General features: G+C 38.8%; 1 protein-coding gene across 3 annotated transcripts in view; it reads right to left on the minus strand.

The window, feature by feature from the left end:
• Nucleotides 1–25,989, minus strand: part of CNTNAP2 (contactin associated protein like 2) — a 1,021,862-nt gene that overhangs the window by 71,785 nt on the left and 924,088 nt on the right. For all 3 annotated transcript variants that reach the window (XM_030970934.1, XM_030970935.1, XM_030970936.1), the window contains 4 exons: nucleotides 23,659–23,877; nucleotides 20,511–20,747; nucleotides 8,534–8,779; nucleotides 6,919–7,052 (listed from right to left, as the gene is read on the minus strand). In XM_030970934.1, coding sequence (XP_030826794.1) covers nucleotides 6,919–7,052; nucleotides 8,534–8,779; nucleotides 20,511–20,747; nucleotides 23,659–23,877 — 836 coding nt within the window. The remainder of the gene's footprint in view (nucleotides 1–6,918; nucleotides 7,053–8,533; nucleotides 8,780–20,510; nucleotides 20,748–23,658; nucleotides 23,878–25,989) is intronic.

Below are 25,989 nucleotides of genomic sequence, written 5' to 3' on the forward strand. Positions count from 1 at the left end.
GATGTCCACTTGTTTGTTGATGAGTGAAAGGAGTTCTGGTTTGTCCTGGATTGCCAAGCAAATTGTATTCTATTTGCCATCTGTATGGCAGTTGTCTTCTGTTAAGTGGCCAGTTTTCCACAACCTATCCTCCCTCCCGGGAGACATCTGCTGATAACAGGCTATTGAATGTCACTGCATGACTGATAAGAACTATCACATCCCATTGTGAGACGCTCTGCCCAGAGGGAGGAGCCAAGCATTCCTACCTGGATATAATCTGAGATTCTGGAACACCAGCACAGTTTCTCCACTGGATTTCCCAGAGGAACAGCTGCCTCTTCCACTGGATCATCACAGGAAGACTACACCCTTTCTACAGGATCTCTGCTCCAACAGAACCATACCTGACTCTCCAGGAAGATTGCAGACACAATTCCAATTGGACTGCTAACAACACCCTGACCAACAGGTTGTCAGGTTGTGATATGACTCTGTTAGTGTTGTTTTAGTTTAATGCACTGTTTAGTTTATCTTCTTATTTTCTTCCCTAATAAAGAACTGTTATTCCTGCTCCCATATTTTTTTGCCTGAGAGCCCCCTTTAATTTAAATTTTATGGCAATTCGGAGGGAGGGGGCTTGCATTTTCCATTTTAGGGGAGGCTCCTGCCTTCCTTAGCAGACACCTGTCTTTCCAGACCAAGACATGGTTTTTGACAATTTTGTCTGTCTTTCATCAAGCTGAGATTCAATGGGGATGTGCTGCCTTACCTTGGCAGATGCCGCTAACCACTGTCTATCACACACAAAGGGGGAGTAGAAGTTATTCATTTACGAGGTTCCTGTTCTACCTATAACTGCTCTCTTTAAGTGAAATATTGTGTGTCACACTGTAAAATAAAGAAATTGAGTATTTTCAGTGAAGGCTTAAATCAACAAAACTGCTCGGAGCTCATGGTCACCCTGTGAGCACAAAAGAACCAGTAAAAAATAATAAGCAATGAATTATTTGCTAATTTCTAGTTCTGGTAGACACAATTTAAATTCTGTTCTGCTGTTTCTTGCTGTTGCTTACTGACGCTTCTCAGTATTGAACACCCAGTCATTTGCAACATCTGTAACATCCTTAGAGTTGGAGGGAACTTGAATTATGAAAAGATCAGGGTCTGTAATTGTTTATATTTTGGAACCCAGATGTTGCTTAGGGTTATAGGCATGATATACTATATCAATAAAAGCTTTGTTTTATTTTCAGAAGTTTATTGATATCTATGGATAGCTTTTTATGCTACTTTGTCACCTATTTGTGGACAAAAAACCCCTATATTTTCAGACCTGAGTAAAATCACTTCCTTGTGACTTCTGATTGAAAAGAGAGCTTAGCAGTTAAGGATAAACTGAGTGCTACTGCATTAAACATGCAGATCTAATGTATGGCTCTGCTCTAGAAAATGGTCTGAGTTTGCCTTTCTGTGGCACTAGCATTTTGAGCAATACATTGCCACTACAGAAGGGCAATACATAGTGAAAAGAATGTATCCCCAGGGATTTTAAATAATTCATTTCAGCAGGAAGGCCTTTACTATTGATAGAACAAATTATTTTTTTCCCTTTAAGCAAAACATGCTTGGAAATTCATTAATTATTCTTTTTATGCAATAGAATTACTGGATACGAGGAAACAAAGCAGAGGGTTAACTGTTGCATTGATGTTGACTATGGTTTACATGTTTTACCTGTGATTAAAATCCTGGATACTTAAAATATGTTTTATTTATGTCAGCAGCTATGGAATTTGTAAATAGTGTCTGACTGGCTCCTTTCAAATCATGAGCACTACTTCCCCATTCCCTACCAGTTAAATGTACTGGCTAAACCAGCCTTCAGATTAATCTGGTGTCTGGACAATTTACAGCACTACCCAAAGGTTGCTGAGGCAGCATAATTCCCAGAAAATGAAGGAAATAAATAAAGATGGTATTTCTACATCATTTTGATGGCATAACAACTATTACCATTTCTAATCATAGGGTAAATGTTTTCAAAATGTGACTCAAAAGGAAGAGTTTTCAGAGAAGAGTTTTAAAAATTGTTTTAAGTCTCAAAAACTATAGATGGATGAGGGTATACTAAAATAGATCAGTTTATTTAGCATCTTGCAGACAAGATGAAAAGATGTTTTAATCAGCATCTCTAAGAAAGTGTGAAGGGGAGTGATGCCTGACATTACACATTTCTTTCATCAATCAAGCATAGACACAAGGATCCCAAAGTTAAATGTTGAATTCAAACTGTAAATTAGGTGCAAATTCTTTACAAGAATGGTACTTAGCGCTGTGAGACATAGTCAAAGGATATGGTACATTTTCTATCATTTGAAGTCTTTAAAGCTAGATAAAATGTCTTTCTACAAAATTTGTTTTACTGCTATCATTATTTTTGGGTTAGCTGCAGAAAATAATTTGGTGATTTTTTTACGGCCTCTCTTAAGCAAGAACTCAAACAGTGATAATTTTCTGTTGAGGCTTCAAAATGGAGGAAATATGATGGTTGTGATTCTATAGCAAAAATAATGACGGGAGATGAAATTATAGCCTCACTGAAGTCCACAAGAAAGTTCCCACTTGCTTTAATAAAAACAAAACTTAATCTACAATTATAAAATCTTTTACTATATTAGTTGCATTTAAGATGGGGATTATATGCAGACTCCTTTGCTCCACTTCACCCATTTTATTTTACTGCTGTTATGTTTACCATTTTATTTTGTAATTCAGATTAGTTTTGAATTAACTTTGAATGATTTACATTTTTAAACCATCTAGGAGTGTGGTATTCACATATTCTTTGAACAGTGAGTTTGCAATTGCTCATATAGGAGTTTGCAATTGCTATCTCTTTTCAAGTAGTGTAGAGCTCTAAATGGAAATGCAAAAATTCTTGCAAAAATTCTGTTTATTCTTGATTTCATTTGGGTAGGGTCAAGTATTTCATTGATCATTTTTCACAAAGATGAGTGTACACTCTTGCTTGCCTCTGGTGAAGTTGGAAAATGGAGACTTGTACAAATACATTTTCTGTATTGTTCTCAGCCTCAGCTGAGTTCAGGTCAAGATTTATCCATAAAGCTTCATAATTTAGCAGATTTTGAGCAGAGTCAGCAATTAACATTGAGATTATATGGTGTGTGCACCATTATTTGTGTGTAGCCCCTCCACCACAGTTTGACATATTGTCCAGGCCTGAATGAGAGAACTGTCCCCATCCTTCTGTGTGGCCTTTTGAGAAGATGAGCAGTGGCTGCTGATAATTGTCCTGAAAGCATAGTGAAAGTTTAGGACAGAGTTTCTTCAGTCCTGAAGAAGTTGCTCTGGTTTAATCCTTCTCAGGAACAAAGAAGGTGTTAAAAACAGTGACTCATAACCCCTTGCCAGAAACGGCTTTAAAGCAGGGATGGAGATCTGGACACCTGTTGAGAACGTACATGTGAGGAAGCTGACAGTCTGAGTCCTGCTGACCACCAGCTTTATTCCACTAACAATCAAAGCATATCGTACATTTCTCTCTTTTTTTTTTATTCTCATATTTTTAATTTGTAGTAGGCTGATCTACCTTTGTGCAAAAGAACATAAAAGTCTCTGATCCAGATTCCATCCTGATTTTACTCTAGGGACATGCAAGGAGGCAGAAGGTATGAATCTTGCACTCAGGATGCAACTACTACAGTTCTTTAAGGTACAATTTAAAGCCTGCTGGAGGCAATGGAAGTCCTTTCATTTACTTCAATGGACTTTGGATCAGAACCTCTGCTAGGGAGCTTTTGTCCTTGGCTTTCTTCAAGGAAGATTTTACTGATGTGTGAATAGTGTTAATCACCCATGAACACTTGGTAAAGAGTGATCTGGTTTTTATGATATGTAAAATACCCCGCTGAAGCATGAAATCTTCAAATGAAATCAAACAAAGTAAAACTTGCCCTCCATAACCTAATGAAATGTCATCTATTGGAATAATGCATTCCCCATCTGTAAGTCTGGGCTTTTTCTTGCCACAAGTGAACTAATGGAGCCTTGGAGGTGTGCCATGGTTATTTGTATCTGATATTTTACTGGAGGGGAGGGATAGGAATTATTACTATCAAATGTTAATTTTGTCCCCCTCATGGAAATAGGAAAATAAGCATATCTTTCTCCCTGAAATTATGTAATTTCCTTTTTCTGACATGTAAATTGACTGTATATCCTTAACCTTATCCTTGAGAAACCACTGGCAAAACAATTGAGAGCTTGTACTTTAATGCAGATCTATTGATTTGTCTGCAGTCAGTGAATGTATAAAACTGAAATATAAAAACTATTTGACAGTGCCTTTGCTACTACCTTCAGTCTTGACTGCCATGGCATGTTAGGAATAGGGATACAATTATAACAAAAGCAATTCACACTAAATATTTGTTCTTGAATTTATTTTGTTACCTTATGGACATATAGTATTGTGGATATGTTGATTTCAAATCCCACCTCAAATTCTGATTTCATGTAAGTAATCAGTGGCCTCCTGTCTGCCAGCATGAGGTGAAGTCTCATAGAGTTCACTAATGAGTCTTTTTTCATATTTATATGTAAGTGAAACTCCTGAGAATCACGCTAAAACTCTGATTCACACAGCTCATATGGTACCAATTTATTGCCTGGCTTCAGATTTTTTAAAGCTCTCTGGCGCTACAGGGTTATTACAGTAAGTTAGAAAGACAGGTACTCTAAGTATGAACTTGCTGTTAAGATCTCAAAAATACTGAGTGCTCTTGAATTGAAGCTTTGATGAGAAATAAATCCTTCTTGTGACACTTTTATGCCCTGTAGAGATCTGGAAGTGTGAGCAACAGCACCTGGCAAGCAAGCTGTCTTCTTTAAAAGCAAGCAAACCAGCTGCTCATCAGGTTGGAGAAGGATTTAGCAGGAAATAAAAGTCTACTCAAATGCTCATAGCTCAGATCTGCAAGAGAAAACTCATACTTTATGATTTGTCCTCTGAATACTGAGAAAAACTGTATTCATATCTTCTGCATTTTCAAAAACTGTGAGTTCATTTTTGAACAGGAGTGATTTTCAAGTGAACAATCTACTTAGCAGATTCATTTCTGTCCATGTAATTTCTCTCATTTACAGAAGGTAAGCAGATAAGTAATTAAATAAACATATGGAGGTCAAGCAAAATTTGATCAAAATAGTCTCTTTCACGAGAGGAACAGGATCTCTGCATTTGCTTTGTACGGGACCTTTCTTTCGCTATTCTTGCATGTGCATCAGACAGATTATCTCATGTAATAAGTCTCAAATGAATCTGCTTTCTGGCTACATTAATCAGTTTCAGGCACATTGAATAGATTAAAAGTTTTTACCCCAGGAAAGCAGCACTAACCAAAATGTTTCCAACTCTTCAAAGTTCTAGACAGGCAGTGGTCTCATAAGACTCTGGGAAAGAATTATTTGGAATCAAGTTCAGGTGAGCTGATGCAAGGCTAGAACATTTAACTGTGTACATAATTTCTATCTGGGCAAGATATCTCATCTGATCCCTTTGGAATGTAATTTTTTTAGTTTTACAGCTGCCTAAATCAGCCAGCTAGGACTCCATGCCATGCTTCCCCAAAATAAAAGCATTTAACATCAGAGGGACACCAAACTATAGGTCTTCCTTTATTTCCTTCTAGCTGTAGGAGAAATAAATGCAACAGCATGCAAGACAGACACACACATCAATATATATCCCTCCCAACCTCCAAAAGCCTGAAAAGAGTTTGGATGTACACCTATATATTTTTTAGGTTGTTTGGAATTTTTTAGGTTGTTTGTTATTGTGAATAATTTGGTGACAATTCTACTTCAGTGCATCCAGTGTTATTCTGAGTACTGCGAGCCTCAGACAAATGACATTGAAATGCACTGAAAAGTTTCCTTTTGATACCTTGAAACAGTAATTTTCAGGAATTTATTTTAATATTCAGGTAGATAATACTGTGATGACTACCATCCTTCACCTTTTGGCTTGGTTCCCAAGGAAACGTTTCCTTTTTCTATTTCATTTGTTATTGGTTTTGGTTTGCTTCTTCTGAGCTAACAAATCCAGATTAATGTCTCCCATCCACCTGACTCTCCTGCCAACAAAACTGTTCTTATACCCTGCTCACAGTCTCCGTGTTTGCAGATGTGACAATCACGGAATGGAGAGTTCTGTGGTGACCACAGAGAAGAGGCAGCCTAGAAAGTGACTGCTTCTTGCCGTGCTCCCCTCAGTTATAAACAGCATTATCCTATCTCAAAGTTTTGTGAACTGTGATATATGGAGAGATGAAGCTCCTACCTGTGCTGTACCAAAACCTAAAAAAGTCAGAGGTATGTGCCTTCAACAATACTCTCTGTCCCAGGCTTATGTCACACAAACGCTTAGGCATCTGCTCACCTTTGCAAAACAGCTCTGGCAATTTCACAGGACTGCAGGGTAAATTTAAATTTAAAGATATCCTCATTTGCAGACTCAGGACTTACAGAATGATATTATTTGCATCAGGCTTCACTACCATTTAAGATGCTGTAGGGTATCCCTCCTGGCTTCCAGCTGCTGCTCCAGAATGGCACAGGTTTATCCTAAGTCCCACATTATCTATCAGCCCAGATGTCTCTGATGCCCTCGAGCATCTACAGTGACACCTGTATTAGCCCAGCTGTCATCACACTAAAATGAGGATTTCAGAACAACATGAGTCGATGCAAGGGGGAGTAGATAGCTTTTATTAACTCCTAGGAGTGTGATCTGCAGGCAGAACCCCATCTACTGTACTTTTTATTTTCTAAATATCGCCAATCTTTTCAGAGGACTGGAGACCCATCAAAAAACAAAACACTGCAAGGTACGAGTGATGGAACCAAGCAGCTCACCTGCAGTATGATGTCCCGGCCGTTCCGTGTGACATTAACGGTGTGGGGCTGGCCATTGGCCATGTTCCTGTGGTCAATGTCAATGTTGTATGGCTCTTTGGTGCCCCCGAGGTTGTACCGGATTTGCAGATTCCCTAGTGAAAAAGAAAAAAATGTGAAAAGCACCCTCAGGTATTTTGATCTTTATTCACCAGCTATTTTCCCATCTTTATTTTCACATACAGCTGTTATCATTTCACACTTAATTGCTCTCATAGCTGTAAGAGAAGAGCTCGTGTTTGGGATTATAAAGTTACTGGGCCGAAACTGCCTCTAGTTTATAATCCAGAAGTGTGACAATGACCAGCATTTCCAAACCACAGTGTTTGTAAACACCTCAGACTGCAAACCAAACAAACTGGAATTATGCCTTGAACAATATGGACAATTGGTACAAAATTGAGCACATCAAGTAACACTTTATTGTTGAGATTATTATTCTTGCTGCAGTAAAATTCTATGAAATTATACAAAGCATAACATTTTCTACAGAATAAACCATTGACATGCATTGAATAAAGGCAAAATTACAACAAATTAGCACTGACACATAATTCACACATGGGAATTTCTTGCTCTCGCGTTTAATTGTTGTTGATGAGTGACCGTCTGGACTTCTATGGAAATTTAGTATTATATTGTGAAATAACAACCAGAGGTTACATTGTTGGAAAAGTATAGTCAGGAGTGGCTAATTGATATTCATAACATACTGCCAGACAGATTTTTCTTTTCTAAACAAAAGTGGAGTGTCTGCTCTTCATAACACATTTAAATATTTGATTAAAAGGAGGAATGTTTGAAAAGGGAGATGCAGCCCCCACTCTTGATGAAAAATGGAAATATTCTGGCCCAAAAGAGCAGACTTAGACCTCTATAACTACAGTTAAGTTGTGTGATGTTGGATTTCTCTCATGCACATCCTTTCTTTCCCATGAAGGGAAAAAAATGAGTGGCATGTAGAATACTCATATTACCCCATAAAAAAGAACAGTAGTAAAATCATCCTAATTATGATTTTCATGGGGCACTAAGGCACTATTTGGAATCGAAGTATATTTAGTTCATATAGTGTTTTAATACTTTAGCAGCAAATGGTCCATATCCAACCTTCATCCATCACCGAAATGTTTAGGACATTATATACTATACTACATCCATATTTTAGTCACGTCAGTGAGTATCCAGATTTTCAGAACAGTGCATGACACTTTCTACTGACTACTAGGGATATTGCCAGTTCAGCTATTCAGGTGCCTTCATGTGGATGTCTACTTGTCCCCACCTTAATACTGGCTCATGGCATGGGTCTCATTGTTATAGCAGGTTTTTGGTCTCTTTCGTTTAGTTAGTTTTGCTTTGTGAGAGAGAGTTGGCTGAAGAAACAGCACTAAACTGAACAGTTACATCAGTACCAGATCTAGTAGAAGCAGAATGAAGGTTCAGGTTTCTAAGTGCTTTACTTTAATGTGACAAGGGTGAAGAGACTTTCTCATTAGTTCAGAGCTTCCCCTGAATGTCAGCCTGGTATTGTCAATTGTGCCTTCGATGGGGAGAGCCCGGAGCAGTTTCTTACCAATGGGGTTCACAAGCACAGCCATGAAGTCCGGGGTGTAGGAGCTGACATAAAATAAGACACAAGGAGACTTGGTGGTGCTGAAGCTGAAGCTGAGCTCTTCCTTGTTCAAGCTGAGGTCAGGCGCTGTGATCTCAGGATCTGCAGAACTCAAAAGCGTCCGGCTAACTAAATCCTTCATGCTAGTCCCTGGGGAGTGGAAGTTGTAACGAAGCCACATTCCTTCTTCAAAAAATGCTCCCACATCTTGAACACAACAGGAAAAGGAGAATGAAAAGAAATAAAGGTAAATTAAATGTGCCATCTCCTTTTGGTTGAAACATATTACTGTGACTTGATCAGTACTTATCTGTGCACGTTTCTACTGCTGTGCTATTTAAGCACAATATTTAGGTCAAGATTCTGACTATTTTCCTATGAGAATGAAAAAAACAATCTCCACTTTATTTGTGGGTACTTGGATTCACAAAGCAAAGGAAATATTTCCTTCGGGGCTCACAGAAAGTCTATGCCTATATCTCATATCAGTACTACAGACAAGGATAATTATGATTTAAATTTATTCTCATTGAAATTTTGAGGTAGATAATGCTTCAAAGAGGGAGATACAAGGAAGAGTGGCTTAAAGGACACAGTAAACAAACAACAGCCAAGGAAAAGGAAAAACAGCAGTTCTGACCACCAAAATTGAGTGGATTTGGAAGGACCATCCAAAGGAATGATGACAATTCCAGTCCCTAAAAGGACTGGGCAGAGTGCTGTAAGTTATCCGCTACTAGCACAATCCTTCACGAGAACTCCACAACAAGCATGCCCTTATGGGAGATAAAATTAACTAGGGAGCTTGACTCAGCTGGGAACAAGAGGCAAGAGATACCTGAAATGTAGATCCCAGGAGGTGCTATGGTTTTCAAACCAATCTGAGACAAGATGTGGTGTTCCAACACTCTTGATAGAAAATACACCTCCTTTTGACAGAATTAATACTTTCAGCTGAAAAAGCACTGGTAGTGCTTCCCATAATAATGCAGTCCTGCCTCTTCCTCAATATTGAAATCATAATTCCAGGCTGCTGTTCTTGCAGCAATGCTAACTTTGATAACCTTCTACAGGAATTACTGCACAATTGGCCACCACTGGTGTCATCTACTCCACTGAGGATCACTTGACTGATTTCCTAGGGCAGTAACTTATTTAGAGACATCACAGTACTGGATCAGCTGTGCTGTCTGGGTCAACATTGTGAATGTAAATTTTTAAATGATATGTGAACCTGATTAAGAAGGTGCATCTATGAACAGTTCATAAGATAATAAATAATGATTAAAGTATTATAATCATAACATCTGGGTACTTTATTCAAAGAAGGGCTTTAAAAATACTTAAGGCATTAAACAGTCTTTAAAAAAAAGTCTTTCATTGTCTACTACCGTTCTACATGATGCAAAGTTGCCACATTTGCCCATCTAAACAAGAAATTGTTTAAACAAGAAACTGCCGATCTAAACAAGAAATTTATTTTTATTCAATTTTAACATTTTGAAATAAAGCAAAGGCTTTATTTCAAAACACATGTTGGAAGATGCTTATTTTTGAAGCTTTACACAGACACTAAGCAAGTCAGGAATGAGCCTTCAGAATTCATTCAGAGTAGCTGAGCAGAGAATAGGTAAGAGGATAGGTAAAATTATAAAATTATATTGATGATTCTTTCCAGAATTTTGCTAAATCTAATGCTGGAAAAGCTTTATGTTTTCTTGCTGTCATATAAAATTTCCCCCAAACTCAAAATATCACAGCTGCTGTCACTAAATGGACATATAAAACACAGAGCCAAGCTGTGGTCCTGAAGTGCTATAAGTAATTCAATCACTCTGACGGATTTATACCTGCAATTTTATAGGGGAAAAGTTAAATCACCCCGAAAAAGTTATGGGGGAGGCAATTTCATTTAACAACTATATTTTGCAGTAGTCTCAACTTTAGTGCTCCTGGATTAAAAGTGAAGGGCTCTGTCATGAAAAAACTTCCCCAACTCATGATGCCCTATGCCTCTAATAGTGGTGTAAGAAACAAGTGTTAGCATGCAAAAATCGAAAGCAGTAGCTCCAAGTATTCGCAAGATGGGTCTAAAAATATCCCTGTGACCACTAATTTATTTTTCAGCCCCTGCTTCTGGTTGACACAAGCTGCTTCTGGGGCAGGTGCCCTATCAATTACGCTGGCAGAGCTGCCGGCCGTGCCGGGTCCTGCCGCTGCCACTGCTGGTGGGGACTGCAGCCCCCGTGGAGGCTCCACACACGCACTCTGCACACTGATGCACAATTATGTTTGCCTCCAGCCTGCTTACTGCTTGTCATGCCTTTCATTTTAGAAGTAATCTTTGGAATTGCCTGGCGCTGTGCTTGCCCAGGGCCTCACGCTCTGGGGATACTGGGACCTTCAGTCCTGACCTCAGCACTGCTCTGGGGCTGAACTGGAAAGCGTGTGAAGCATTTTTTCCAGAGCTGTAAATGTTATAAATTGCTATGTTAAATGTTCATTACTACAAAGAAAGCTTTAAGTAAATGGTGCTCTCTGAAATGATATTCAGATTATTCTGCAGTTTTGTGAGGTGAATTTGATCATCCTTGTGGGTCTCTTCCGACTCTCAATGCTCCGTTCTGTGACTTTTTATTCCAAAAGGGTTTCACGATGGAGCAAAGAATGTTCTGTATGTTTAACTTGATTTGTGCTGAGAAAATAATTTTCAATGTAGCTCTATTATTACAGGCATACAGGGTATTGTAATAAACCTTGAAATTCTCCTCACATGCACATCACCTCTTTTAAAAGGCAGGATAAGAGGAAGGTTCACTTTGGCTTTGTGAGTGTATTGGGCCTTCAGTAGGAATATATTGAATTCTCTCAAGTTCCAGCTCATCAAAGAGGTTGATGCACATGATTATGCACTTTACTGAAAGAAGCTGAAATCCTTGCAGCAGGACTGCAAAATGCTCAGCAACTTACAGGAGCAGGTTGCTTAAACTATTAGGACATACCAATAATATCTAAAACATAATTTTCCCTATCTTGAATGCAGGTATATGATGATTTGGAAATGCTAAGGGCTGACCAATGAAAAGGCTACCTACTTTTTAGGTCACAAGTGGTGACCTTGACGTTTACACTTGAGGTCACAAGTGTAGCATCTTCCTAAAGTTGTGTCAGGAATATGGAAGTCCTTCACCCAGAAAACCATTCAAGCTCACTGAATAAAGAGGGTAAAATGCAGCCCAAATCCTGCTACTGAAATGTGGGGGAAGTTTCCATGTACAACTTGTTTTTCTTCTGTAATATTTGAAATGCTATCTGAACAGATGACTCTTGGGACATCAGGCATAAGGCATAGTAAAGATTGCTCTGCAAACCGCCCTTTCAAGACAGAGACCTTAGGGAAATGAATGTGGTGCTAACAGATCTATTTTCTTCAGAAAATAATACCTATTTTTGCACCAACATACAGTGCAGTCACTCTCTTTTGACAGACTTCTCAAATATAAACACTTTGGGCTGGCTTTGTAGAGGAACCCAGAACAGAAGCTGTGGATTGTTAGAAACAATTTTATCAAGCAAGGTGAGTGTCCCCAGTGTGAATGGCACATATGTTACAAAATTGCCCAGCTTCAATTTGGAAAGGTGATCCAAAATTTCCACAGAAAATGTACATGTACCCAGAACTGAAAAAGTTATTTTGAAGGTCATGATTCTTTGGTCATCACTACAGTCTCGCTCTCCCCACTCAGCAACTTTTATTTTTGTACCCTCTTATTCTGTCTGGGATCGGGAGTATTGAAAGACTGGAGGAAAAAGCCAAACAACAACAAAAGTCCCTATTTCTCCTACAAAACTTGCAAAGTCTCGTTACTTTTCTGGGCTGGTGATGTAGACCTAAGAAAATGTAAGTAGAAATCTTATTCTCCTCTACTGCTTTTTACATTGTGAAATACCAGTATTGGTTCTTCTGTTCTTAGGTAGTGACAATGATCCTGTGAGCCATACGGACATGTAGAGAACTTGTCTTTCTCCATAACCTTTTTCTCACCTCTGAAAAAGCCTGTCAGCATGGCACAGGTGTGGCTTAACACAACTTCAGCAAGATTTTCTATCCAGGTGCATATATTTAAGATACAGAGCTCAGCAGTCTTTATAGCAATTGGGTTTGCTCTATGCTGACAGTTGGGATGGAAATGTTAGTAGGAATTGTCATGAATCAAGTACTAGATATTACTCCTAATAAAAAAACAAACTGCAGATCTGTGGGGCTACCAAAAAAACCCAAACCAAAATTCCAACCTCCCCAATTTAAACGCAGGACCTTTTCAAGGGTGGTATTGTACGAAGTGGAATCTCCCTCCTTTAGTAGGACAGCTTTCACTGACTCAAGCTGATGACTCAATTTCTCACAGTTTTCCAAGTACACTGGATCAGATTTCTGTCACCTTTCACCTGGAGACCAAGGAGGGAGTAGTGCTGGTTATTCACTTAATGGGCATAGCAGGCATACCTGCCTTACAAAAGGTGGAGACAAAATCCTGGCAATTACAAACCCTGGCAAGGACGTGAGAAATGGAGAAGGAAGAGACTCTCTCCTCTTTGTTTCACAAAGCTGACTCCTTACAGCTGTAAGCATGTCCCATCTGAGGTTCCTAAATGCCTCTTTGGCCCTGCTCAGATTCAGTAAGTTAAAATTATTACTCTGTGATGCTGCTTGCCAGTGCTCAATGCTATGTCTTCCCTGCATGGAGTTCTGGGTGTGAAAAGCAGCTTTTTCAAAATCCTAAGCAAGGACAGTCACTGGCAACGTTTTAACACTTGGTGCATTTACAAAGATTCTTCAGATACGGTAGAAGGTTGAATAAACTCTGTTTTTGCATAATTTCCTTTCTTTCTTTTTTTTTTTTTTTAATTTTACTGTAGTTATGAATATTGAATATAGATTAACCAGAGCTTGCTTGTTCATCTTATGGTAAAAATTGTGCTTGGGAGCACTTAAAATTTCTGCTACTTCCAGACTGTGGTCTCAAAAACTAAGACTTGTTTGCTGAGATACCTTCTGGCCATAGGGCATCAGTAAAGGGTCAGACTCTCACAGCTGTTGATCTGGGAGAGAATTTGAGGGCCCTGAAGGTGATAATGCTTACCATTCATCTGGTTAGCTTACTCAACATTTTATTCTACCTTCAGGCACAGTTAGTGCGTGATATCAGGAAGTGGGGATTTAAATTGCTCTACATCCCTCATTTTCTGGCTGCTCTTACTCTAATAATCTGTGATGCATGTTGGAACTTTCCACCAAAGTACAGCAATTGCTTGTGGGCCTTAATAGAATACAAACCTAGTGAGGACTTGCTTCTTCTATATGAGTGTATCAGTATTCAGTATCAAAAAAAGCTTTCTCGAACTATCAGAATCAGGGGATATACAAAATAATGTGCACCAGTGAAGCTATGGTGAGTGATCATAAATCCATGCAAAGATTCCCACTACTTTCAGTAGAACAGGATGAGTGCCACAGGAGATGGGGTTTAGCCACCCGATTCATGACACTTTCAAGCCTCCCTGGTCGATGCCAACAGGTAGATTCTGCCAAGAAGCAGTTTAATATGCTTAAACAAGGCTGAGCTCTGAATCTACTTTTGTACTAGCCCTGCAAAACAGGGCTTTATGCCACCTTTCTATACCTGAACAGAAGTGTGCATGCCACAGAGAGCCTAAAAATGTCAGGAAAGTTGTAGTTCATTCTATACTGATTTGAAAGTAGGATAGAAAGTTGATCTGATGTTTGGGACAACAGACTCAGAGTAAGGGAATGGCAACAGGTGCCATGTATTTTCTGGCAAATATAAATGACAAGCCAGCTCCATTTCTAGGGGAAATATCCATAGTGGTCGAAAAGAAAAAAACCTAAGCACCAACTTTTTTCCATGCCACCATCAAATAAAATTGGATGGATGAAGAAAATGTGATGTCAAGTGTACAACTGACCGGATTTCCTGATTTCCATGATTTCCTGCCAGGGAGTCTGTGGAGGTGCTCTTTAGGAACCTCAGAGATAAACTTCCATCCTTGCAAGACCCATTTGAGAAATATTAGAGACTGTCATTTCCTGATTTCACAGTGTTCAGAGCAACAACCTCGATAGGTGAGACCTGGCTTCAATTCCTTCCTGTACTGCAGGTATCCACTTTAAATCTGAGCAGATCCTTCCTGCCCTCCTTTGCTTTCTGCATTACCATAACAAAAACCTCTTCTCACATCACAGAGCTATTGTAAGCATAAATGCCCTATCATCTTGTGAGGTGCCAAAACTATTTAAACAGCATGCAGATGTATAAATATTGCACATGGGTGTCTGGTGTGAGAACTCAAGCCTGTCAGCTGCCTTTGCACAGGCGTGCAGCAGCCAGCAATGCTGCTGAGGCTGCTCTACTTAACTTTCACAAAACATCTGCATTCAGTGAGCAATGACACTAAAGCAGGCCTAGTTTAGTTGTCTGACCAAGAAAGTTCATCCCATTTTCTGAGCCAGGACTAATTATTTTTCTTTTTAACTTATCCCCCTGATTTATTTGTTTTCTGTGTATATAATAAGGAATTTGTGCTTATTATAAGTAGTTTATTATGGATGATAAGTGAGCTAGCAATAATATATTCAGGTTGATAATCAGTTTATAACCAGGTTGATATCTCTTAAAGATATGTAAGTACTATTGGGAAGGTTTGTTTTTCTTTAAAATAAAAACATTGGGTTTTTTTCCAATGAAGGACTTGTTGCACTGAAGTGCAACTTTCAGAGCACTAGAGCATAACTGTGAATGTTTAATAAGGCAATATTGACAGGACTGAAGAATGGAATAGTTTTAGAAACTATATCTATTTTTTGTGAGTATATATATTTACCAAAAGAGGCTAAAACCTGAGTCCTACAGGTAAAAACCCTGACTGCAGCATTCAGGCTTACCAGAGTGGGAACTTAGCATTAACAACCTGAGGAAAACTTCTCATGTAACTTTCTGCTAACAGATCACAATCATGTTGAAAACAGCAGAATTTTTTGGGGTCTGGGAGAGAATGTTGCCTTAATTTTCTGGATTCTGTAATTCTGAACTACGAAAATGAAGAACTTAGTTACCTTAAAACACTCTAACAACTACCTCACCATTTCTTTCAGCAAAACAATGCAATGTTTTTGCCAAATAAAGGGAATTGAATGAGTCTAACCAGGGCAGAATTTGGAGTTGGTCGGGTGTCAGTCTGAGAGTCGGTGGATGGGCTCAGAGCTGCTGCCTCCTGATGTGCCTTGCATCCACTCAGCCTAGTGAAAAGCTGTTTTTTTCCTCTTTGAGACATAGAAGGGACCAGGAAAAGAAGGAAATCTGACTGTGACAATACTACTTGTAAGTGCTTTCAGGGTTCATACCAATATAAAAACAAACATGAAGGAGCTCATTTCAGGCATTGTCTTAAGGATTGCAAGAATTCACACTGAGAATCTGAGCTTTACTCCAAAGGAGGAAAGAAAAAAGAGTGTAGCATCTCCTTGCTGTTTGTTAATGCAAATTGAGTAACTGCAGAGAAACTGAAAAGCTTTGAATTTACCCTTCCAGCATACCTGAAGGCACATGAGTCATAGCACCAGCTATTTAATTTTTTTAAAAAAAAATTTCCTTTTTGGCCTCACTCCTGGTGGGTGTAATTTCTTCTCCTACTGTTGTTCCACTGCATTTCAATACCAAAGGAGGAATGCTTTCTCCCTGGGGTATGTCCCACATCAGAATGCTGCCACATGCCCTGCATTTGACCTTTGCTTTTTATTTTTATTTTTATTTTTTGTTTAAAGGGAGGATTTCGATTTTAGAGGAACAAAAATTAATTGTTTTCTCAGAAATGCTTTTATGATGATAAGACAGCTGTGGGAGAGAAAAAAAAGAGAATTTATGCTTAAACAAAGGACAGGGAAAGGTCAGAAAGCAATCTGCAGGATGGCAGAAACACTTCAGCTATTCCTCAGAGCAATTTCTCTGAGCAATGAAAGAAGTAAAACCAATTGCATATGCCTCAAATACAAAACAAAAATACAGTTAAAATAGATGTCAGACTGCATTTTCATACTTCTTTTTGTCCTTCTAAAAAAAATAGTGTAATTTCCAGACCACTACAACATCATTCACATTGTGGTGTGCTGCTAATAAGGCTGGAGACAATGCAATTTCTTGTCAGTCATCAGTCAGAGGCTCTCAGGACAGATTTCATCAGTGAAAGAATCCACAACATGCGAGGCCTGCTTTTGTTGTGAGGTGTGTTTATTACCCATGAACCCCTGGATGGTGATTTCCTTATAGCAATGGTTTTTTTTCCATCAATTTTTCCATCTCCTCTGCTAGCACTTTCAGTATGTAACCAACCCCAAGAAGTTCACTGCAGCCAAGTGATTTCAATATCAAAATGAAGCCTTTGGATAAGGAAAGTTTCCTGTGGCAAGAGAAAATCAATGGGCAGAGAAGTCTGTAAGGGTTACATTGTGCCACTTTTCACTCCAGCTGAGTGGCATATTTTTTTGGTAATATCTCATATTGGTTTGAATGGGATGTCAGGCACTACTGATTACCAAACCAACAGACCTATTTGGCCTGGAATATTTACTGAGAGGAGGGAAATAATGAATCCTAGTCTGTTCTGCAAAGCACTAACCATGTTATTTTCTGGCAGCCAATGGGAATTCCTAGTGAATGTGACAAAGAAAAATATTCTTGCTTGCCTCATATTAGACTTACCCAGCATTACAGCAACAAACAGCATATGTGGTGCAGGTTATAAAAGTGACAGAGCACCATTCAACTCTGTCATTATAAAGAAAAAAATAATTGAAAACAGATCATACAGTATTTGAAAGCATGTTCATAGATGTTTCAGTGCTTTTACAGAGGGGAAAGTGTCAAAGTGTTAATGAAAAAACAGATTGAAATATAAGAATTACAATCTCTTCATCAAAATAAATTAAAATATAATTTAGACATAATTTTATTTTACAGAAAAAAAAATCAAATTTCCAAAACTTTTTAAATTTTTTATAAATTTTGAAAATATTTTTTTTAAACTAGAACATACTTAGCTGTTTTGTCATTACTTATATTGCAGTTGTTATGTATATTTGACCTTTGTTTCTAGAAAATACATTCAATCTCGTCTCATAGGCCAAGAGGACACAGTACAAGATTCCAGGAGCTGCTATTAGAAAGAAAATGTAGGACTCCCTTCTTTCCCAAGTCTAGGAAGCTTGACAACACACATAAGTTGTTCCAGTGCTTTACTTGATTAAAAAGGCATAATGCAAGTTAAATTGACAATGTAAATGTAATGGGCTGTAAATGAATTCTTCCAAAGACCCCATTATCAGCATTGTTTGTTACAGAGATTTTACAATTATTTCAATCATTGGATGCCCCAGTCTGTTTTGTGTAATTTATCCTCTAGCTTTTTCCCCAGTATCCCATTGTTCTTTCTGTAGGGAATCCTCATGAACTCACCCACACTAAATCACACTTGGGGATATTCTAGATGAGTACAGCAGTCTTCAGCACTAACAGATAGGAAATTGGCAATTTAAACCTTGTACATAAGATCTAAAGGATTTAGAGAGCCCTTTTTAGCCTGGAACAGATTTGATATTGAAAGCAGAGATCTGATGTCATGTTTAAATGGCACAACACCCCATGGCACAGACATTCGTGCTCTAACAAGAATACTTCTGCACGAGCACCAGCTCACAGCAAGCTTCACTGCACGCCCAAATTATCCCTGTCTGAGCTCTGGGCCCTTGGCTGCACTGGGACACTGACAAGGAGAAGAGTATAACATATATAATATTACTGCCATTGCTATGGAAGTGCTTACAGGCCAGCCAAAACCAGGGTTTGCCTGTGCTAGGTGCTCAATTATTCCCAATTATTATTATATTAATGGTATGTTTTTATTCTGCTAGCTCCATATCCAGGAAAAATTAAACACTTTTTAGCTTAGAGCTAGTTTTAGTGGAAGGTTGGGGCTTACCTATCCATAAGAGGAACAAATCCCTCACAAATAAAAGTCAATGTGATGAGTTCTGGCAGTATAGAAAAAGCTATGAAGTGAATTCAGTGAATATGGCATGGCAGTAATTATCTTTAATTATCTTTTTTTTCTCTTTTTTTTTTTTTTTTTTTTTTTTTGGTGTCAACACATGATCTGTGAGAGACTGACCTAATTCCAGCCTGAACAGGTTTCCCCTACCATATAACTGCATTAGTGAACAGAAATACTAAATATGCATTACCATTATCCATGACAAATCATTTGCTAAATTAACTGAAATTACTGTATTCACATTCTCAGGAGCTGCTGTATGAACAGTCCTGAACTGAATGGACATGTTTAATAATTTGCTTTTGAAGCAGCACAGCATGGTGAAAGCTGATGAAATTCCTGCATGCAAGCACAGTGGAAGCCATTACCTAGAGAAGCAGCTGCTTCCCTTCTGCTGCATTAGAAATACATCATATTTATTTGAATTCAAAAAATAATCATGCCAGAGATTCATCCATATCTAGTGATGTGAATATTTGGTGATATGAAAACAATCCCTTGGCTTTTTAGAAGAGGATGTTCCAGTGTGTGAGCAACATCAGCGATGGACAAAGCTTTGCCGTGACAGAATGAAATGAAAATTAACATACATGGATATAAATGAAAGTGGCTGAAGTGTGTGAGGAGGAAATGCAGTCCACAACACAGCGCCAGGTATAAAGACTCCCTGTTTCTGCTATAAACTTTCTGCTTCCTATAAGTGTGGCTAAAAGAGAGCAGGGTAAGGATATTTGCAATACAATTCTCAGATTTTGAATTGGAAAAAATCCCGAGAAAGAGTTGAAAACCAGAACATCAAAGGCCAGGTGCTGTCCCCTACTGCCAAATTAGCTTCATGAGGGGACTCTGGTGTCTGGTGACCGAGACTGCCTGCAGGATTCCTGGTTCAGAGAGGAATGTAAAAGCAGAGGAGCACATTATGAGGCTAGAGGTTTCTTTAACATCAGAGATACCGATGAGAAGAGCCTTCACATTTTTATCTGAAACTTGGAGAAAGCTTTGAAAATTATTAGGAAAAGCATTGGATTAGACAGTCAAACAAGAAAAAAGAAATTAGTACTTCTCAATTTTTGTTGTTGGATCCCGCTTTCCCTTGCTCCTTGACTTTCTCATGCAGACCTGTGCATCCACAGTATATTGTTCTCTTATAATCATTGCTTTTGAAATTCCAGAACATATTTTAAGCATTTCCAAAGGACTGACATAAATGTGGGAGCTCTGTGTCCCCTTATCCCAGCAGGTTCAATCCCTAACCCAGTCTGAGGTGCTAAAAGACTTGATCTACTTATGGATGGATAAAATTTTTAAACCAAGTGCTGGCCTCCCAATATATGAGATGTTCAACCCAAATGTCATACCTACATGTCTGAATGACTAGGTAGCTTTTGTTTAAATCCATGTTTTTCTTCTAAAGAAGTTACCATGACATTGTGCTTGTTGGAATTTATGGTTCTACAGCTCAAGACTAAGGAATACTCTCTGCCAGACCTGCTACTAGGCATTCCTGATGCATTTTGTTGTGCTATTTGATTTAACACATAGTAACACATAGTCCTCATAAGAGGTGTGGTTTTAAACATGGATGTATAGTTTGAATTGTTAGCAAGAAGTATTAAACAGGATTTACTTGTTTATTTAATGAAGCTAAAGCATCGATTCCATCGTGTTTTCTTCCCCCTCAGGCAAATAGTTCCCCCCCCCACTCTGCCTCCTGCACCGAGGCATTTATCTTTTATGCAGAATGGCTCAACATTTACCCCTTATGTAGAATGGCTCAACATTTACCTTTCATGCAGAATGGCCCAGTATTTACCTTTTATGCAGAATGGCCCATCGTAGGCAGTTCTGGAGCAGTCACAGGAGTAGCCATTGTATTTCTCCACGCATTTGCCCCCGTTGGCACAGTACATGCCGTAGCTGGTGCAGTGGCCAGAGCAGCCAGGCTTCACCCCAGGTGTGACCTTGGCTCTCTCCTCCAGGTCCAGCGTCACCCCGTTCATCCTCAGGGAACGAATGCAGCCCAGGAAGCCTCGCTGGCCTCCTGCAGCACCTGAGAGGGAACGTTGGACTGTGAGACAACACTGAATGGGTTTTATTCCTGTTGCTTCACATGAAATATCCTGCTAAGCCTGTGGCAACTTCTTTATAATTGCCTTGTACTAATGACAATAACTCAGTGAAACCTAGCCCTTTGATATCATACCATTAGCAAGCATAAATGTAGTTTTTAATCAATGCTTGTTTTATACTAATTAGACATTTGGGATTCTAGCCCTACACTGGAAGATTTCCTTTCATTTCAACTTCAATGTTTTTAGAGATAACAGTCGAAGAAATCAGCTTGGCTGAGCTGCTAAGGTGTAGCCTTTCTCTCCTAATGATTAGTAATGGTGGGTGCTAGTAATAATGCCATAATATGCTATGGAGTGTTACATTTTTCAAAGCTGGGCAAAAAAAACCGGAGTCAAATCTCCAGTCTCAGTTACAATAGGAAATATTCACATTGATTTCCAAGAAACATCATGTATACTATTTAGTTATCAGAGCATAGACTGGAGGATGGAACACTGAAAAACTACATTTGACAATCTGGGTTGAGATGGTTTTTTATAGCAGTTAATAACAACTGTCCTTTTTCACCCCAAGTAAACACTCACTGAAAAAATTTGATTTCAGCTCGGAAAGCCTTATCTGAGGCTGGATTAGAAACAACGATCTAAAAAACCCAAACTAAAAAATGTGAGTAAATAACAATGAGTGCTGGCATCTTTTCTGCTCATCCCTCCTCTCTTTAATTATTGCAGTGCTGCAGGTGCCAGAGAGTCCCTGAGGAGATCTGAATGCTCATCACCACAGAGCACAGAGGCTGATATTTACCTGAGTGGGGAAGAGAACTAAATACAAACCAGAGAGCGCTCCTTCAAACCAAGTACCAGAAACTAGATGATTTGGAGTAGGAGCAGGCAAGGCTTGGTCTCTGCTGAGTGCACATGGCAGAGGTGTTCTGGAGTGATTCCATTCTATGTACACTTGTAGCCATGATATTTTATAAAAAATCCTTTCCTTAGGATTTTTTCTCCTGAGAAGTTGAGAGGTCTCAGGAACAAAATGTACACAATGGTTATCTGCTGCTGTGGAATGCAACAGGTGGATCTGTGCTGGGTCTCATGCGGTTGTTTCTAATTAATGGCCAATCACAGTCAGCTGGCTCGGACTCTGTCCAAGACAGAAGCTTTTGTTATCATTCCTTCTTTTTCTATTCTTAGCTAGCCTTCTGATGAAATCCTTTCTTCTATTCTTTTAGTATAATTTTAATATAATATATATAATACAATAATAAATCAAGCCTTCTGAAACATGGAGTCAGATCCTCGTCTCTTCCCTCATCCTAAGACCCCTGCGAACACCGTCACGTACACTCATACATACTGCAGTGATGGAAAATCTTCTTTGCCCTCTCAGTGACTGTCCTAGCCCTTAGGACGCAAAGCCATCACCCCTCAGTCCTTCTTGCTCACCCAAATAATAGATATTTATTCTACAGAAAATGGAAAAGGAGGCACCAAAATAATTCTTGTTCAGCATTACCCTCCAGGGCCCTGATATTCAGGTATTCATTTTGGGCACTCCAACTCAAGTCCATTCTAGATCTGACTCCAGGTAAAGTTTAAAGCTTTTCTCTGGTATGTGTGCTCCAATCACCAATTTATATGAAATAGATGTAATTCAGAAAGAAAAAAAATCTGGTGCAGATGATGACATTTGTTTTTTTGGCAATAAAGGTACTATAAATTTCAAAACATTGCTGGTATTACAGTCAATTCAAAACTAACAAATAAAATAATCATTATCCACAATTCTCAAAGAACTCAAGCTAGGAAAAAAATTCCATCTCTTCCTGTTTACAGCAAAAGGCTTGGTATTTTTTAAAGGTTAAGTGCTCCTCTTTTAAACAAACTTTATCTTTCAGCTTATTTTGAAACTGCCATTTCTAGGATCACAGCAGCAAAGGAGAATCTGAGCTTGTAAATAACGCCTGCACATCTGGTGACACATTATACACAGTTTGCAGTGACGCTGGGCTGCAATGAAGGCAATGAAGGCTTTAAACATAATTTTTAGTTCATTTGAGTTGTTGAATGCTGACTAACATGGAGAAAAAAGATTTTTTTTTCTCTTCCTTCTTCTCTTTTGACAGATATCTAGAGAGGTATGAAAGTGCTTCTTTGCTCAACATTTCATGCAGTTCTGGTTCCAGCTAATGGCACTTGGCATGTCAGCACTTTGCAGCCTGTGGCTCACAGTTGGAGAAATACAAATGCTGCTGGAATAGCCTGCCCCAAATGTAGTGGAAACCAGTAGCTCCAGAAAGCAGCTGGACTAACTTGGTTCCAGGGAATGCATTTGTGCAACACTGTGTGGTGCTTTCATACATCAAATGAATAAATAGCCCGTGGGATTAAAGGGAGAAGACTGCAGTGAGATCTGTGAATGCAAAAGTATGGCCAATGATCAAATCTAAAGAGGCTGGAAGTGCTGCCGAGGCTAGGATGGGCACTGCAGGCACATGCGGTCCTGGCAAGAACTCTGCAGAAATTTTCGCTTCTGTGGTGAAAAAGTGTTTGTGTGTCTGGGAAGAGACTCTCAGCAAAAAAGGAGTTTGGCACTGCAGTCTGCTGGAGGCACTTTCAGCCAGGAGATGCAGGTGGACAGAGACAAAAAGGACAAGTTCCTAACGCACAATATTTTTCTCTTAGTTGATCTCTGTATTTCTGTAATTATGGGCACATTTGTCCTTTTTTTTCTTTTTCTTTTTTTTTTTCTTTTTTTCCCCCTTTGCTGTCCTACAAACACTCAAGGTGCACAGCTTTCCACATTCACTAGCTGCTGCTGGCAAGACACCAGGCAAAGAATGTTCAGCACTGTGAGAGCAAATCCCAGCTACCTCCTCTGCACCTTACCAACATAGAGCTGGCTGTACAATTCCAGTCTCGTGTGTCCCTCTGTTGGAGCTTTCCGGATCTCCAGGGGTAGCTGGTCCACCTGCAGGCTGGCCTGCTTGACGTTCCTCTCAGCATTGACCCGGTGCCATTGGTCATCGTTGAGCGGGTTGGGAGATCTCACCACGATTTCCACCGGCCCGTTTCCCACGTCGAACGAGAAGGAGACCTCGGTAGCAGCTGAAATAGCAAGCAGGAGGTGTCCAAAATCTGTTTGCAGTTTTACTTTGTAAACATGTTCATTTACGCTTCCCAAAGAGTAAAGAGTCATATCAAATAGAAATGTGAACTGCTAAGTCATCTTTTCATCATCTATTCATCTTTCTGAATTTATAGGCACATTCAGTTCCTTCTAACTTGAGTAGGAGTTCAACTTTTAGAAGAAGTCAAACTTCTTGACTTCATCAGCAGACCCTCAAACAATTGCATTAATCTTTGCACTCTGCAGCCTTCCAGTTTACATTTTTAAAAATTATTTTTTTAAGGAATAAGCATTTTGATTTAAAAAATGCTGGAGAAGTCTAAATTTTTGATTTGATTTTGAGGGGCAATTAATTCTTGCAATGGACTAATAATGCTGTGGGTAAGATCCATGTGGCATTTTATGGTTGAAAAGAAACGTGACAAGGTCTCTGGTGTTGAGATGACCCCGAGGTGTTAGAAAGTCTCTTTTTCCCAGCCCCACATTTGAAGAAGGAGTCAGAATTCCTGGGCTCTGGTTCTCAAGGTTGTTTATTCTCTGTAATCTATAACATTCTTTCTCCGACACGCTGAAGTCTGTTCAGCACGTCATTTCATGGCACACCACACGCCCCTGAGGTGGTGTTAGTTTTTTATACTAAAAACTACATGTACCTTATTTACAATAATTTTCCAATTCCTATCGCCTGTTAGACAGTCTGTTTCTACTCTAAACCAATTCCTATCGCCTGTTAGACAGTCTGTTTCTACTCTAAACCAATCCAAAAGTGCCAACATCACAGCAGCAGATGGAGGCTAAGAAGAAGAAAGAGGAAGGACAAGGCATGCCCAAATCCCTCCATCTTTTCTTCTGTACCCCCATTCTAAAAACCCCAAAATTCTACTTTTCCACCCTGTGATAAATTCACTAACATTCTACTCAAACTCTTGTGGCTTGTACATCTTCATACAAAGTTGGTAGTTTTTTCCAAGGGCTAAAATTGTAAGCACAGGTGTCTCTTTCTCTGTGCCAAGGTCTCTGAGCCCCCTGTCAGGGTCCTGAGTCTTCCAGGGCAGCCAGAGGGATGTCCTGGGTTCCAACAGAAATGGATCTTTGGTAAGCCCTACAGTGGTCTTCTTATAGTGTATCATTAAAACCATGTTTAGAAATTTTATGAATTTCCATTAAGCCCTACTAGTCATTCCTTCAGGTCAACCTTGGCAAATATATAATTGATAACTATTACTGAATGTTGAGTGTGATTAATAATATATAAATTATTTTATTAAAGTACTATAATTATGACTTTCTTATTGAGATTTAGTTTATATATCTTTGGACTGCAAATTCTATTCTGGTGGCAAGAGATCAGATGAAAGGGTTAAAAAAGAAAGGATTATCAATTACAGCATTCACACATGAGAATACCAGACAGAAGTAAAGACAACCAAGAGTTCAATTTAATTTGGTTTTCCTACACACAAAATAAAAAAGTCAGAGCTCCCTTTTAATTTCCTTCAAAGATCTTGGGTGCCCAATTAGGGTCAAAGTGTTCCAGTACAGCTGTGGTTTCTGCTTAGGTTGAATTAATAATGCACTATTATACAACTCTTATTCAGCAAGGCCAATAAATTGGGGTAAAAGCACCACTCCATGTTCATTATCACTAACAATGCTGATAAATAGTGTGAAATATTTTGGTACATGATCCAATAGATTTTCACAAGGTTATATCAGATTGACTTGACAGCATGTTAAAGAAAATTGAATGGATAGGAATAAAGTTTTTACAGAAAATGTGCTTTCAACCCAAATTTATTATGTAATTGATTTTTTTCAAAATTGGCTACTTTTAAAAGAAAAAAAAATTGAAAAGCTGTTGTTCTTTCTGTTCTCTGCTGAATAAAATAATTTAATTTGTTGAATAAACTGCCTTTTATAAACCATGGATTTAGTCTGTTTGTCCTTTTGCACTTTACAAGGCACAAAATCTGTACAAGCCAGAGCTTGCTGTTACAGAAATAAAGATATTTAGTTTTAATGTTATTATGTTTTGTAACTTCAGTGGTTCTGCCAATAAACCCAGGCAAAGTAGGAATTAGAGTAAAACC

The sequence above is a fragment of the Camarhynchus parvulus genome, chromosome 2 (assembly GCF_901933205.1).
Source record: "Camarhynchus parvulus chromosome 2, STF_HiC, whole genome shotgun sequence".
NCBI classification, from domain to species: Eukaryota; Metazoa; Chordata; class Aves; order Passeriformes; family Thraupidae; genus Camarhynchus; species Camarhynchus parvulus.